At 42.2% G+C, this 17,327-nt stretch overlaps 1 protein-coding gene across 1 annotated transcript in view; it reads right to left on the reverse strand.

The window, feature by feature from the left end:
• NRXN3 (neurexin 3) overlaps positions 1-17,327 on the reverse strand; it is a 1,772,673-nt gene that overhangs the window by 1,145,260 nt on the left and 610,086 nt on the right. The window contains exons 11-12 of the mRNA XM_033952014.1: positions 11,737-11,940; positions 4,878-4,904 (exon numbers count right to left, since the gene is read on the reverse strand). Of these exons, the coding sequence (XP_033807905.1) occupies positions 4,878-4,904; positions 11,737-11,940 (231 nt within the window). The remainder of the gene's footprint in view (positions 1-4,877; positions 4,905-11,736; positions 11,941-17,327) is intronic.

A 17,327-nucleotide genomic window follows, 5' to 3' on the forward strand; every position in this document is an offset into this window, starting at 1 on the left:
GCAGACTGGATGGGCCATTTGGCCTTTATCTGCCGTCATGTGTCTATGTTTCTTACAAAGTCCAGAGATGGAGAATATAATCCTGGGAGGAGCAGATACCCCACGTCTGCCTTCCCAAAGGCAGGGAGCCCAAAGCAGGCAGTTTTAGGAGAAGGTTTGAAGGTGTTGTCGGCTTGGGAGAGTCTATGGCAGTGTGCGGAGAGAATGCAGGATCAGTGTTTCGGAGGCAGAGCACTCAACTGCATAATATGGGCCTTGTCCAGGGGTGGGTGAGGCCACCAGCTTCTGCTCTGCGCTGCTGATGGTGAAGGGGGCAACAGGCTCAGTGCCGATGAAGAGGGCAGGGTTGGCAGCTTATTACTGATGGAGAGGATGGTGCCAGCAGGCTCAGTGCCAAAGGAGGGAGCAGGGCGTGCTCGCAGTGGCCCATGCTGGTACAGAAAGGGAAGGCCTCTATGGTACTGGATAGGCATTGATCTCCAATGGAACTTTGTTCCCATACCCAAAGAGCTTTAGTGGTAGGCGATGGGGTTTTAATGGCGCCAGATGCAGCCAGGCCTCTCAAAGTGTCCTCCACTCAGACCAGGACCATTTCTGAGGTTTGGTGTCTTGCTCAGTAGTTGATCAGCCAATCTGGTGTAGAGGCAGGGTGCTCCATCCAGTAAGTGGGTAAGACTCTTGGATGGAGGGCCAGATAAGACTGTAGAAAATGTCCAGAAAAAGAGTCTAATGATGGATGAGCAGCAGCAAATACAGAGGGAGGCCTGCTCCATGCAGCTTTGTACAGGAACAACATCCTGGAGATTGCATCATCTGCGCATGTGGGCGCGGAGACATGCAATTATAAAGCAAGCAGGTAGACTGAGGTATGCCTGTCCTAGATCCTCGTATACACACCTCATGCGAGTCTGGAAAGCTCATGTGCATGCCCACATCCAGGACACTTATTAAAAATGACTTTGGTATCCTGCTCTTGTTCCATCAATGATGTGATGTAGTGATTAGAGCTACAGCCTCAGCACCCTGAGGTTGTGGGTTCAAACCCCACACTGATCCCTGGGCAAGTCACCTAATCCTCCACTGCCCCAGGTACGTTAGATAGATTGTGAGGCCACTGGGACAGACAGGGGAAAATGCTTGAGTATCTGTATATAAACCTTTGAGTGCGGTTGGAAAGCTACAAAAAGGCGGTATACAAGTCCCAATCCCTTTCCCTGATGTCATAATGCCTGGCAGAAACCCAAAGAGTATCAACATTCCAGAGCTGAGATTGTGATGTCATGATGCCTCATTCCACCAATGCCTAAGAGCCAACCTCAGCAGTGATGTCACAAAGGCTCACTTCTGATATTGCATTGGAGGAGAGTGTGGCACAGTGGTTAAAGCTACTGCCTCAGCACCCTGAGGTTGTGGGTTCAAATCCTATGCTGCTCCTTGTGACCCTGGGCAAGTCACTTAATCCTCCACTGCCCTAGGGACAGACAGGGGAAAATGCTTGAAGTACCTGTATGTAAATCACTTTGAGTGTGGTTGTAAAGCTACAAAAAGGCGGTATAACTCCCAAGCCCTTTCCCTGATGTCATAATGCCTGGCAGAAACCCAAAGAGTAGCAACATTCCAGATCTGAGATTGTGATGTCATAATGCCTCATTCCACCAATGCCTAAGAGCCAACCTCACCAGTGATGCCACAAAGGCTCACTTCTGATATTGCATTGGAGGAGAGTATAGCATAGTGGCTCAAACCCACACTGTTCCCTGTGACCCTGGGCAAGTCACTTAATCCTCCACTGTTCCAGGTACATGAGATAGATTATGAGACAGGGGAAAATGTTTGAAATGCCTTTGTGTGTGGATGTAAAACTACAAAAAGGTGGTATCCAAGTCCCAATCCCTTCCCCCTATCCCTAAATTGATCTTTGACGGAGAACTAAAAGATCTGACTGTTGGAAACAGTGGAAAAATTAGACTGAAGCAGAAGTCTTGCCTAGCAGGGATAGTTACTGCACATGCTCAGAGGGATCTTTAAAGAAAAAAAAAATTATCTATGAGCTATTCAAGAGCATTTCCGTCTACTGCGAGTCATCGGATGACATCACCTACATGTGGCTGATGCATTCCGCTTGACCTTGGAGATGTAACTGTTTGCCTGGATGTCCTCTACACTGGCATCTCTCAACCCGGTCCTCAGTACAAACTCAGCCAGTCAGGATTTGGGGATATCCACAACGAGTATGCATGAGATAGATTTGCATACCAAAAAGGTAGTACAAGGATACTTATTGTGGATATCCTCAAAACCCAACTGGCCCTGTGTCCCCTGTGCCTCAGGCGTGCTAAATTCACTAAATATATTATAACCAAATTTTGCTTCTGTGAAAAGGGAAAAAAAAAAAATCACCTTTCAGTCCTTCCTAGGTGCTGGATTTCTGGCTCCTTGCTGAGTGCAAGTCAACTAGGTGAACACAAAGAGAAAGTTCTATGTTACCTGTACTTAGTGCAGGGGTGTCAAAGTCGCTCCTCGAGAGCCACAATCCAGTCGGGTTTTCAGGATTTCCCCAATGAATAGGCATGAGATCTATTTGCATGCACTGCTTTCATTGTATGCTAATAGATCTCATGCATATTCATTGTGGAAATCCTGAAAACCCGACTGGATTGCGGCCGAGGAGGGACTTTGACACCCCTGACTTAGGGTCGCTATACCTCGTTTGGTGCTCACAGGCAGGAAAGCAAGGCCCGGTGTGAGCTTGAGCAGGAGGAAGCTGGAGGGATAGGTAATGAAGCCTTACACCAGGGACACTTGTAGCCCACACACAGAGACACTCACCTGCTGTCTCGCTCAGCTGAGACTCACCTTCCTTGGCTCCAAGCACTCTTTTTGCTTTCTTATTTTCTTGTCTCCTACTGGATAGCCTAATACAACTCTGTTTGCTTTTAAACAAACCAGACTTAATCAGTGGTGGCTGGACAATCTCCTACTGCCGCAGGCACTGCCCGTTGGCTGAGCTAGAACTTGGAGGAGGCTTTAGGGCAGCCCTGCTTGCTCCACATCTTTCCCAATCCATTCTGATAACTCTCGTAATGCCAATTCTAAATGGACTAGAGGAGGACAGCCTACGGCAGAGCTTACAGGAATGGGGGAGGGACAGGGACAAAACTTGCAGGGACGAGACAGGGAAAATGTGTCCCCGTGTCATTCTCTACTGGTTCCCTTTAGCCCTGGGTTTCATGGCTATCTCTATCCTCGCCTCTCTCATGGCCTATGAAAGTGCTCTTCACAGATGAAGACTTCATAAAATGAAGAATCCCGAGAGAAGCTTACTCCCTATGTCTCCAACCTCATCCCTTTTTGCTTCACCTTGAAGCTCTGATGACTCTTTTGGAATGAGGAGCAGATTGGAAACTGAGATGAGGACAGCAAAGAGACATTCTCTATATAGCAGACAGCGTCTTGAACAGGTCGATATGGCATGTGACCTCTTGGTTCTACGGACTAGACGAAATTGAAAAATTTCATATTTCACCATAGCCTCAGAATGCAAAATAATATTACCTAAATCATTCTGGGATATTTTAGTCAAACCTATAAGGCACTGAAACAAGAATATCCTAGAAAGTGAAATATGGACCTGCACCTCTATGTCCTAGTGGATGCTGGGAAGTAATGTATTGACCTGTCCCTGTGTGACAAAGGGCATGGTGGGTTGCAATAAATGAACCTGGGCCTGTGTGATATAAGGCATGCTGGGAAGTGACATACGACCCCTTCCCTATGTGATACAGGGCATGCTGGGAAGTAACAGATGACCCTTTCCCTATGTGACACAGGGCATGCTGGGAAGTGACATACGACCTTTTCCCTATGTGACACAGGGCATGCTGGGACGTGACATACGACCCTTTCCCTATGTGACACAGGGCATGCTGGGAAGTGACATACGACCCTTTCCCTATGTGACACAGGGCATGCTGGGAAGTGATAGATGACCCTTTCCCTATGTGACACTATTCTGCAGATGATGCCTCCTTTCTGGCCCTTATCCTATGCTTCTTCCTTCTATTTCCCAAAAGAATTACTAAACGCCATGTCACTGAGTGCAAGATTATTTTTAAAAAAGTTCAGATTGCAATGTTTGTGTTGCTGCATTTTCTACCTTATCTCTGCAAGAAAATCAGGTAACAGGCTAGTCCAGACCTGGACTCTTCTGACCTGGCGACTGCAGCAAGGTTCTCCCTACATCCCAGGTTTTGCTGGTATCCCTTCCATTTCACGTTTTGGTTTCCTCCTTTCAGTGACTATGTATAAGATAGTCCAGTCACCACTGATTCAACATCTTTAGACCATGGCAGGGAGAAGTATAAATTCATCATTATCAATGAGACGACCAATGGAATCTCGGTCATGAAATACAGCCTGAATCAGGCTTGGTTCTAACCCTTTGAACACACTGCTTTTCAGTTTCTGGAAGAGCAGTTAGAACTAGCCGCCTCCAAGCAATGTGGAAAATCAGGACCAAAGCCTTTAACAAAGAGTCCGTCTGAAACCAATGCATTGTGGGACATGGACTAAAGCAAACACACATCAGTCACATCCTTTCCCCCTAAATCATCAGAAGACAGGGGCACAGAGCAACCTGTTCCCACAGGTCCGTGACCTCATGGCACTCGTCCTCCAACACATGACTCACTACCTTTTTTTTTTGGGGGGGGGGTTCATTTCAGGACAAATAACAGAAGTTAAAAACTTGTATAGCATCATTTTCATTTAAAAAAAAAAATCAAATCAATCAATAAAAGCAGCTTATAAAGAACAATGAAAATTAGAGCTATTTTTGGTTTATAAATAACAAAATGCAAATTTGAGGGAAAACTTACTGGAGTTACAGTTTATCCTGATACAGTCTAGATGGGAGAATAGAAATGAAAGATGAAATCGCATCCTTCAAGGTTATAGCTGCAGACATCCAATAACAATAGTCCACCCTTCCGGGGACAGACACACGCAAGGACTGTGGCCATTTTATATAGACAGACTTTTCTTCATGGAGCGCAGGGCGAGAGACGAGAGGGACCAGTCCAGGCAGACACCGCGGGCTGTATGGAGCGCATTGTGAAAGCACCACACACGGCCTGAGATTTTCAGCCCAGACAAGGCCCAGCCAGAGGGCATGTACGTGCACGTGTGTACACCTACATAAATGAATTTATTTCTCTTCATACAATCTCTACTGGGCTGTGTATAACAAGATATAAACCCCCCTTTTATGAAGCCACGTTAGGGTTTTTTTCAATCGCAGGCCACGGCGGTAAGAGCTCCGAAAGTGTTGGAGCTTTTACCGCAGTGGCTGGCAATAAAAAACCCTAATGTGGCTTCTTAAAAGGAGGGAAGTGAGGGGCAAAACATTTCAGAGGACAAACATGCAACTGAAGATATTTTAAAGATCAACCTGGTCACTGAAAAGTCGTTGAGGAAATAGGTTTATTGTTTTGGGTTGTTTTTTTTACAAAACTTTTCCGAATCGTCCGTGCCAATTGAAAATGAGAAACTCTTCTAAATCCTTTATCAAAAAGTTTGGGTTTTTTGTTATTTTTTTTAACACTAGGTGTTTAAAAATTGGATATGTAGATTTAAAATTTTTAAAAATCTCTCACATAGATTTCAGTGACAACTGAAATGGAAAAAAAACCTACCAGCTACAAATCCTAGAGATACGCAGGATATTGCATCAAATTTTCATGAATGATATGAACCCCTTTCATTTCAGTTTTATGAAAAAGAAAATTCCAGCCCCGCTGGCTTCATTCCTAGTTTACCGATCATAAAATGGCCACTTACAAACAGCTAAGTGCACGGACACTCATCCCAGATTCAATCAGTTTTGGATTTTCAAGGGAATTCTCTGTCCGCTCTTTTCGTGTTTTGCCTCAAAGGTCCCTGGCCTGCCCAGCATGCACTGGCTGGAGTCCTGCGCTTATCTCTTCCACGGATGCCGAACTGGTGGAGCGCCAGGCAGTGCATGGAGAGGGGAGGACACGGGCAGCATTCATAGAGTATGTTTAAGCACAGGGAGGGACCTGCCCTGTAGAAATTTTTAGAGAAATTAACACCACAAGTGGAATAGGGGCAAATGGAAAGACAGTGGTGATGAGAAGAAGAGACAGTCATGGAGCAATGGATTGATAGAGAGGGAGGGGGAGGTGTATCACTCCTTGAGAGGTCACATCGAAGAATCTGGGATTGGTTTCGTGCCATTAGGGGTTGTCATGTGTCGTCAACCGCAACAGAAAAGTGGGAGCAAACAGCCTCAGAGCAATCGTACAATCGCATACAGTGGCACCATATCCTTTCTGGAACTGTCTGCAATGTGCATATGGTGAGGGACCGTGTACCCACCTTCTGGGACCTGCTTTGGTGGGGGGGGGGGGTGCGCGCAAGCAGAAGAGAGAAAGAGGGAGAGAGCATGAGACTTTGGAACTTTTGCTAACGTCGACAAAGTAACAGTAACCTTAAACTACACTTGCGTACTTCTGTGAAAGCTGCCCACCGTGTCGAATCTTGATATATAATGAAAGTGATTGAGCACCAGAGTCTCCTTCGCTGTTTTGTTTACTCCTTTCTGAGCTTTTGGGAAGTTGGTATCTCCTGTTTTCCTGGGATTTTTCTTTAACATAGTAACATAGTAGATGACGGCAGATAAAGACCCGAATGGTCCATCCAGTCTGCCCAACCTGATTCAATTGGATTTTTTTAAAAAATTCTTAGCTATTTCTGGGCAAGAATACCAAGCTCTACCCGGTACTGTACTTGGGTTCCAACTGCTGAAGTCTCCGTCAAAGCTGACTAAGAAGCCAGGGCCATTTTCTTGTACATACAAAATTTGATATTTAATAAAAGTGATTAGGCACCTGAGTCTCCTTCGCCATTTGTTTACTACCTTTAAAGAAAAAAAAAACCCCAGAAATGAAGAGGCAGGACTGACTGGAAGATGAACTGGTGCGAGGTGGGAAGGGCTCTGTATTAAAACCTTGCCTGCAGGTTCAGACCCACCATTTTTTCATTTCCTTTTTAATTTCATTTTGAATAAGTGACAAACAAATTTAAAAAAATAATTGAAAGATATGAAAAGGAAGTATTTAGCCTGCAAACTCCTACTGAAATTACTGTACTACACAGCGCTGTGATGGTAAGGGGAACGCAGCGAGGCTAAATGGAGTGGCAGCAATCATGCCTTGGAGTAGGCGATACAGACCTGCCTTATATTCCTGCATGTTTTGTGAGAAGAAAGCACTTTGGCATGAAGGAGGACAGAGAAGGAGCTGGGTATTCCAGTGACAGTCACAGAATCGCTTCCAACAGCAGGGAGCAGTGACATTATCAACACGCGTGGCTCTGCTCTGGCACACGCCGGTCTGACATATAATTACCTTCAGTTCTAGTCTCCTGTTGGCTCAACTGCCAGCAAGACCAGCCAGCCACTGCCGCTCTGCTCTGCCGCTCAAGAAGACCACATTCGGAGACAAGATCTCAGAAAAAGACATGCTTTCAGTGAACCATGCAGTACCACTTTGCACTGCATGTTCTCTACAACGCTTCACAAGAACCGCAGCACACACTTATGTATCCTTCAGCTCTTGTCTAGTACCTAGCAAGTAGCTAAGCATACAGTATTACTGAGAACTGCATATGCCTTTCAGTAAGTACTTCATAAGTACTCCAGTACACATTTCTGCATCCCTCATGTTAAAGAACATAAGAATAACCTTACTGGGTCAGACCAATGGTCCATCAAGCCCAGTTGCCCGTTCTCACGCTGGCCAATCCAGGTCCCTAGTACCTGGCCAAAACCCAAGGAGTAGCAATATTCCATGCTACCAATACAGGACAAGCAGTGGCTTCCCCCATATCTCTTTCAATAACAGACTATGGACTTTTCCTCCAGGAAATTGTCCAAACCTTTCTTAAAACCAGCTACGCTATCCGCTCTTACCACATTCTGTGGCAATGCGTTTCAGAGTTCAACTATTCTCTGAGTGAAAAAACAAATTTCCTCCTATTGGTTTTAAAATTATTTCCTTGTAACATCGAGGGTCCCCTAGCCTTTGTAAACTTCTGCGCGAGCAGCGACAAACTTGCTGCCCGCGTCGGCTTTGGTGCTCCCTCCGACATCACTTCCTCCCGGAAGTGACATCAGAGAAAGCGCCGAAGCTGACGTGGGCAGCAAGTTTGTCGCTGCTTTCGCTGAAATTTAAAAGTACGAGGAAGGGGTATGGACACGTGTGCATACGCACGGCAGGGGGAGGGGTGGGGAGAGGGCGGGAGAAAGGCACCACCACCCTGGGCGCCAGTCACCTTCACTACGCCACTGATGATACCCAATTCCTAATTATACTTTACCTTCTAATCCTTCAGCAATGTCGCTTACAAATATATTGAACACAATCGGCCCCCAGAACCAGTACTAGAGCCACTTCGCTACTCAACTTTCCTTCCTCCGAGTGTATTCCATTAACCACCACCCTCTGGCGTCTTGTCTGTCAAACCAGTTTCTAATCCAGTTCATCACTTTGGGTCCTAACTTAAGAACATAAGAAGTTGCCTCTGCTGGGTCAGACCAGGGGTCCATCGCGCCCAGCAGTCCGCTCCTGTGGCGGCCCATCAGGTCCATGACCTGTAAGTGATCCTTTGTCTAAAACCCTTTAATCCCTTTTTTTTTCCCAATCTATACCCTTTCATGATCCTATCTCTACCTCTATCTATATCCCTCAATCCCCGTATCAGGAACTTGTCCAATCCCTCTTTGAATCCCCTTAATGTACTCTGTCCTATCACATCCTCCGGAAGCACATTCCAGGTGTCCACCACCCTCTGAGTGAAGAAGAATTTCCTAGCATTGGTTCTAAACCTGTCCCCTTTCAATTTCTTCAAGAGTCTCCTACGAAGAATCATGTCAAAGGCTTTGATGATATCTAGCAGATGTCCTCAATCCAATTCTTTGGTCACCAGTTAAAGAATTCAATCAGATTCGTTTAGCACGATTTACCTTTAGTAAAACCATGTTGCTTGCATCTTATAACCCATTCGGTTCTAGGAAATTCACTCTCCTTTCCTTCATCAACTCTTTCATTACTTCCAGCTGTAGTGTCCAACTTCCGTTCACCACTTTTATGAAGAGCGACCACATCTGCTTTTTCCTTCTCCATCTTGCTTGTGTCGTTTGATATTGGATTGTCCTCTTTTCTCCCCCCATTCAATTTTGTTATTGTAAACCACATCGATTTTTATTTTTGAAAATTTGTGATATGTCAAAGAAATTGGAGTTGAACTTGGAACTTCTCTGCCCTGTGGATAAGGATCTGTTTTCTGTGCATTTGGCACTCATGTGGAGCCATTGCATGTGATGTGCGAAGTTTCGAGACTCTCCCAGGGATCAGGTGATGGGATCCTAACCTGAGACTCTGGAACAAGGAGAGTAATGCGCTTTCTGTGCATTTTGCCAGTACAGCCATATTTTGATGAAATGGGGGAGGGGCTTTTATCACATTTCATATTTTGCAGCGGTCTTTATGCTTTAGTGGAGATGATGGGATATAAATATTGTCAAGTCTTATATAGTCTTCAAAGAATAAATTTCCAGAATGAAGAGATTAATATCCCAGAAGATCAGAGTGGGGCAGTAGGAGGGGGGAGGTGAACAGAGTCTGGGAAAAGGAGACAGAAGAAGAGTGAAGACTTAAGGACCAAATAAGAGGAGAGAAGGTGAAGAAGAAAAAGGAAGAGAGGGACAAAATGAAAGATAAAGGGTGTATGTTGGGGGGAGGATGATCAGCTGATTTCAGCATCCAATAACAGGGCAGAGACAGGCCGGCCCCCTCGAGTACTGAGAAAGGTAGAGGAATTCCAGGATATCTCAAGGAACATGGAAGACTCTCTCTCTCGCTCTCTCTGTGAGCAAAGTGGTGCAGTCTAACACAGCAAGCGCAATTCTCTCTGTATTATATCAGTAGTCAGACAAAGAGGATTACCACCTCAAAGGACATCAAGGGATTTTCACCCTCCCCAGTTCTATATAGTTTCAGCTTTCTGGCCCTGCCTGCTCCTGGGGGGGGATGGGGAGGAAAGCTGGTGCTTGGGGTATGCTGCCCCCTGTAGGCGGCATTGTACATTGTGTTCTCAAGGCTGTTTGCTGTGCGGGCCGCAGGCTTCAGGCCTTTGAAGGGAAGTGAGTGCCATCTTTTGACTTAACATGGTAAATGGAAAGAGCTCAGAGGAAGAAGAAAAAAAAAAAATTACATCAGCAAAATGAAGAAAGAGAATAACAAAAGAAGAAAGAAGGAAAAAAAAGAACATCCAGCTGATAGACACGTAGAGACATCGAGTGCCTCATTCACCAGCACAAAGAGGCAGAAAACCAGAATCATAAGAGCTTCAAAACACAGGACAAAGCATCACCGCTATAAACTGTCACAGTGTCTCTGCCAGTCCCCTCGGCAAAAAGAGGCCAAGTCGGTCACCCACACACACACAAAGGCCGACCCGACTCCAGCTGCGGTTCTCTCACACTCCTTCTTTCGTCCTTCCATTTAATGCTTCTTGGGAGCAGATATACTGAGTGTGATGTACTATTGTCTGCCTTTACAGAGGGGTTTTTAAAATTTGTTTTTTTGACTGGGAGCTTACTCTTGCTTGCTCTATAAAAGTCATCAGAATGAGGAAAAATGAGGCCATCGCACCCTGAGTTTTCACTAGGAGGCTTTAGCCACATTCGGCATGGAGACTGTTTGTGGGGGCTAGTTATACTTGGAGGGGGGGGTCACATGATTCACCCAATGGGTCACTGAGAAGAGATCCAGCTGTACCCACATTCAGCAGTAAGTGTTTCTCAGAGGTCCTCCAGCTATGACGCTGTTCTGTACTGGGCATATTTGGAGGGGGTAACAGAGCATGGGATTCACTCACATTTAGCAGTAAGTGGTTCTGAGGCACTCCCTGATTAAGAAAACACATATAAGATAAGTTCACAATTTTTTTAATTTATTGCACTCAAATGAAAAATTAACGTAAAAAAAATTTTTTTTTTGATAAGTAGAGATTCAGTGAAGCATGAATAACCATAATTATGGAATAAAAGCCTACTGAGGATCTATAACAATAAAAAAGTTATATTTATTATTTTAATAAATGCTGGGTATATATTGTATTGATTGATATCTCTTTAATTCCCAGTTGAAAGTAGCCATAAGTTTGGAGGGATATTCTATACTGGGCATATTGGGAGGGGGGTAACAGAGCATGGGATTCGCCCACAGTCATCACTAAGCATGTCTTGGCAGTGGGGAGGGGAGATCTTTAGCAAAGAAGAAAACTGCTTGCTTTGAGCTGTTGGTCCTGGAAGCCCTATAGACACTGTGACAGTTCCGAGCGGTGGGACAAAAGATTGGTTAATGGAGATGGGAGTGATCAAAAGATGGGTCAATCAGCGTGTGTTATTAAGCTGACCAGTTAAAAAGAAAATCCAATGTAAAAAAAAAAAAAAAAAGAAAACAACCAAACATCTCCAAAAAAACTCCAACACACATGGTCAGCCCTCTCATCATCAATGTACACATCACAGCTGCATGCAGTACATCAAAAGGAGCCCGTGAGAGATTCAACCGCAATGATGTTTAAAAGAGTCCAGACCCCCACCCCCCACCCCAGCCTTCCCAGAGAGATCTTAGCCACTGTATACAATACCTAGGTTGACCGTCAGTTTGACGCGCCCACCATCCAATTCCAGGCGAAGGGTGTCAGCTGAGTCCCGTGAGGTAGTGGCCACCAGCAAGCCGTAGGCACGTTGCGACATGAAGCGGAACGACACGTCTTCTGCTTCTGTATGCATGACCACAGGCATCACAATTTTCATGTACATGCTTCCATCGTAGCTCAGGATGGAAGCCTCTGTGGGACAAAAGTAGACAGAGAGAGAGAGAGAGAGAGAGGAAAGGACACAGTGAGACTACATTTCAGTGTCGTAGCAGTAATATAACATCCATGCTGAAAAAGACAGTTTCATTCCTTGTATTTGGTCTAGTTGTAGTAATACATGGGCCTGAAAGCCAACTCTGTCCTATTTCAATGTCAGTCTGAAAACGAAATCTGTGACATCTGTTTAATGATCCTTTAAAAAGTGTTCAAACTGAAGATGCTTTAAAGGTTCTCCTCGGCCAGGAAGAAAGTCTCCTTCCAAAGTACATCGTGTGGTAAGGGAACCTCAGCAAATGTTGCAAACACATTACACTAGCTGTTTGGCTTTGTTTTTTTCACTTGGAGGTTTCCCTGGATTCAGTTAGGACCAGCGCTGGGATCTGGCAACGTGACCACCTACAGAGGGACCTCTCCCTTCCAGTCTCGGCCAAGGGCCCTCACCAAGGCTCCTTCCAGAACCCTGCAATTATGGACCATGAACAGAAGTAACAGCAATTAGCAAAAGTGTGTGACACATTCTGCACCATTGCATCATCGCTTCATTTAAATGGTCACGACTACCCAATTTCAAAATCGATCAAAATTTTAGGAGTCACTTTGGACTCCTATTTAACAATGGTAGAACACACCAATTTAGTGTTAAAGAAGTGCTTTTTTGCACTATGGAAATTAAAGACCATCAAAAATTATTTTGATCCTCCATCCTTAGTTTAGATAAGAACAACAGGATTGACACTGTTGGGTCAGACCAGTGGTCTATTGAGCCCAGCAGTCCACTCACATGGCAGCCCTTAGTCAAAGACCAGTGCCCTAACTGAGACTAGCCCTACCTGCGTACTTTCTGGTTCAGCAGGTACTTGTCTAACTTTGTCTTGAATCCCTGGAGGGTGTTTTCCCCCACAACAGACTCCGGAAGAGCGTTCCAGTTTTCTACCACTCTCTGGGTGAAGAAGAATTTCCTTACGTTTTGTACGGAATCTATCCCCTTTCAACTTTAGAGAGTGCCCTCTCGTTCTCCCCACCTTGGAGAGGGTGAACAACCTGTCTCTATCTACTAAATCTATTCCCTTTAGTACCTTGAATGTTTCGATCATGTCGATTATTGGTGCAATCACTAGTGTTATCTATATTGGACTATTTCAACATTGTTTATTTGGGAGTACCAAAGAAAATATTGAGAAAACTGAGAATAGTGCAGAATATGGCTGTCCATCTGATATTTGGGCTGAGGAAAAATGACCACTTCAGTCCTTATTATCGAATGCTGCACTGGTTGCCAGTAGAAGCAGGAGTACTATTTAAGCTTTCTTGTATTTGTTTTAAGTTGGTTTGGGGACTGGCCCCTACCTACTTTTTATCTAATTTCGTGCTAGTCAACCCTACCAGAATAACCAGGAATTGCAATTTATTTACGTATACTAGGATCATTGGCTATAGATACAGGTCTTTTTTGGATAGGATGCTAGCATTCCAAGCAAGTAGACAACAGTCCTGGTTGGGCAATTATATTGGCAGAGCCATGTAATCTTACAGTGCATTTCGAAAAGGGATTAAGACTGTTCTATTTGATAAATTCATTTCCTAACTGAAGTTTTATTTTTAACAATAATTTTATACTGTCTATACTTTAGATAACATGTTGTACTTTTATTGTCAATTCTTTGTACTGATTGTCCAGTTTCTCTTCTGTGTAAACCGCCTAGAAGTCGTTTGATTGTTGGCGGTATAGAAGAAGAAAGTTGTTATGTTATGTAAAATACCTGATTACAATCCATTATCACAGTTCAAAATCCTTTAAATACTCATAACAGAGATAAAAAGATAAAAATGTACAAATAAGCACGTTTATCCATTGAATCTATGGTTGCCGAGTCACCTGATAAGTTTCAAGTTTCAAGTTTATTTCACTTTTGATGAATCGCCTATTTCAAATTTCTAGGCGATGTACATAATATAATAAAGAAACTATAACATAATAACAATAAATTTCAATAATAACTAACATGAAAGATAGGAAAGAGGGTAAAGTTACAATAAAGGGTATAGAAAAGAAAAAAAAAAAAAAAGAGGGAAGAACAAAAGGTAGGGTAAAAATTTACCAAGGCACATTTCATAAATATTAATTAAAACAGGAAAGAAAATTTAAGAATTTTATAAGTTAAAAGCATCCTTAAACAAGTAAGTTTTTAGAAAATTTTTAAATGCTGAAATATCACGTTCTATTCTGATGTATTGGGGAAGGGAATTTCACCATTGTGGACCTGCAACAGTGAACATATCTGCTCTTCTTGTTCCAATGATTTTTAAAGAAGGCACAGTTAGTAAGTTTTGATCAGATGAACGCAGAGATCATTGGGTTTTATATGGGATCAGCGATTTAGATATAAATTGTGGCTCGCTAGATGCTAGGGACTTAAAAATTAAAAACATCAATTTATACAAGATCCTATGATTAATTGGTAACCAATGTGCGTCTATTAACAATGGGGATACGTGATCTAATTTTTTAGCGTTATAAATAAGTTTTATTGCCGTATTCTGGACAATTTGGAGTCTCCTTTTTTCTTTTTGAGTTATATTTAAAAATAGTGCATTACAATAGTCGATTTTAGCTATGATGAAGGAATGGATTAAAATCTTTAAGGAAGAAGGATTAAGAAATTTGGCAATAGATCTTATTTGCCGTAATTTGAAAAAACAATTTTTAACAATAGAGGAGACATGTTCATGATAGGATAAATTATCATCTAATAATACCCCAAGAATTTTGACAGAGGATTCCATGCTGATAGGTATATTATTGAGGAGAAACGGTTTTAAAAGTGAGATGTCTTTTTTCCAGTTAAATAGGATAGATTTGGTCTTATTAATATTTAGAGCCAATTTGTTTAAGTTCAACCAGTTATGTATTTGTTCTAATTTTTGGTTTATGGAGGAAATGTCTGTATCGTTTTCTGGATTTAGAGGATGAATCAATTGAATATCATCCGCATAAGAGAATGGAATAAAACCTATGGCCTGACAGATTTCTAACAATGGTGATAGAAAAATATTAAATAATAAAGGGGACAGAATGGATCCTTGTGGGATTCCGAATGTTGAAGTATAAGTGTCGGAATCTTCATTGTTGAATCTGACGGAAGAAGTTCGGTTGTTGAGATAAGATTTAAACCAATCTAAAACTTTCCCAGTTATTCCTTTATCTTCTAGTCTATTTAGGAGCAATTCGTGGTCGATGGTATCGAAAGCAGCTGAAATGTCTAAGGAAAAGAGGATAACAGATTTATGATGATCTAGATAGTATTGGATATTAGTGGTTAAACCTATTAGGGAGTGTTCAGTGCTATGAAACTTTCTAAATCCTGTTTGATGTGGGTGTAATGAATTTGTTTTATCAATGAAATCAGAAACTTGATTAAATATTAGTTTTTCTGTAAGTTTGGCAAGAAATGGTATGTTAGCTATCGGACGGTAATTGGAGAGCTCATTAATGTTAATTTTGTAGTCTTTAATAATAGGGGTAATTGAAGCAGACTTCCATTGAGGTGGAACTGTAGAGGTTAATAAACTGCTGTGAATGATGGACAGTATAAAAGGACCGAAATGTGAAAAGTATTTTTTCAAGTAGAAAGGCGGAATTAATTCCAATCGAGAGCTTTTTATGTTGACTTGAGAAAAGAGGGATTCAATGTCTTGTAATGAAGGGATTTTAAAATTTGAGCATTTTGCTGTCGGTATGTATTTTGATTGTTCGGAATTAGAAATGATAGTGGACGTACTTTGGGTAAAAGATTTACGGATATCATTTATCTTAAGATTAAAGGCGTCAGCTAGTTCTTGAGCTTTTAAAGAGGATTTACGCAGAGAAATTTGTATTTTGTTTGTAGGGTCCATTGATTTTAGGATGTTGTATAGTACAGAGGAGTTTCTTGCTTTTTCAATTTTTTTAGAGAAGTAAGATTTTTTTGTCAGATTAATTTTGGATTTGTATAATGAAACTGTTTCCCTATATTTTTGAAGATTGTCTGGTGTCTTGTTTCGCCATTTTCTTTCGAGTGAGCGTAGTTGTTGTTTGATCAGTTGTAACTCTGCGTTATACCAAGGATTAATGGTTCTACGAAAGGAAATGGTTTTTGAAGTTAATGGAGATATTGTGTCAAGAAGAGGTGTCAATGATGAATTCCAAGCCGATACTTGATTTGTAGTAGAATCAGAGAGACAGGTTAGAATATCTGGGTCAAGGAAAGAGGTGATGTCTTTGTCTTCCAGGTTAATAAATTCTCTGTAGGTAATAGTTTTGGTTTTGAGTGGTAAATGTGTGTGAATGGTTTTAGGCAAGGTAAGATTAAAGGTTATAAAGTGGTGGTCAGACCAAGGAACAGGGGAGACTGATAGGTCTGAAAAGTTAGACTTTTGTGAAGATGGTATAAAAATCATATCTAAGGAATGATTAGCTATATGGGTAGGGACTGTTATTTGTGGGTGAATATTAAGAGGAGTAAGAATATTTAGTAAATCTATTGTAGTAGAGTTGGAGAGATCGTCAAAATGAATATTAAAGTCACCAAGGATAAAAGGAGTAATTGAAGCAGATGAAAAATCGAATAATGAGTCTTGAAGTAATGAAAGTTTATTTGAATTTAAAGGTGGTGGAACATATAGTAAAATAAAATTAATTTGGTCATTAAAATTGCATTTTAACTGAAGAAATTCAATTGAAGCTGATTTCGGGGATTGGTCTAATACACTTAAAAGGTTATTTTTGAAAATGACGGCTAAGCCTCCACCCTTACGGTTGTGGCGGTGACTAAATATATAGTTATAGTTGGGAGGGCAGCAGTATGATAGATAGGCTTCTTCTCCATCCGCAAGCCAGGTTTCTATGATGAATAGGACTTGTAATTTTTTATTTTCGATTTCATCTTTAGTTAAATGATACTTATTTTTAATAGATCTGACGTTAATGAGACCGAAACTAAGTCTATTAGCATTAATTGTTCCTATACTATTGGGTACTAATGTGGTGGGTATATTTATAAGAGAAGAGTATGGAGAATTATTTAATTTATGTTTTATGGGACGATGACCCCAAAAGGATGGAATTTTGTATTCGACTGATACATCAGACATTATTAGTTGTTTTGATTGGGTAAGTTGTAATATTTGATTATCTAAAAAGAAAATACCTAGCAGTAGAAGATGTATTAATCCAATAAAGTAAAGAATTCTAATTCTAATGATAGAGTGAGTAAGGTGAATATATTGGAATTTTGTGGCGCCCTCCGGCTGCGCACGAAGGAACGTGCATAAGGAGCAGGACTCGGCGCGCGCCTTTGGCGCGCGCCTCTGCGGCTTGCACC

Source organism: Geotrypetes seraphini, chromosome 7 (assembly GCF_902459505.1).
Source record: "Geotrypetes seraphini chromosome 7, aGeoSer1.1, whole genome shotgun sequence".
In the NCBI taxonomy this organism is placed as follows: domain Eukaryota; kingdom Metazoa; phylum Chordata; class Amphibia; order Gymnophiona; family Dermophiidae; genus Geotrypetes; species Geotrypetes seraphini.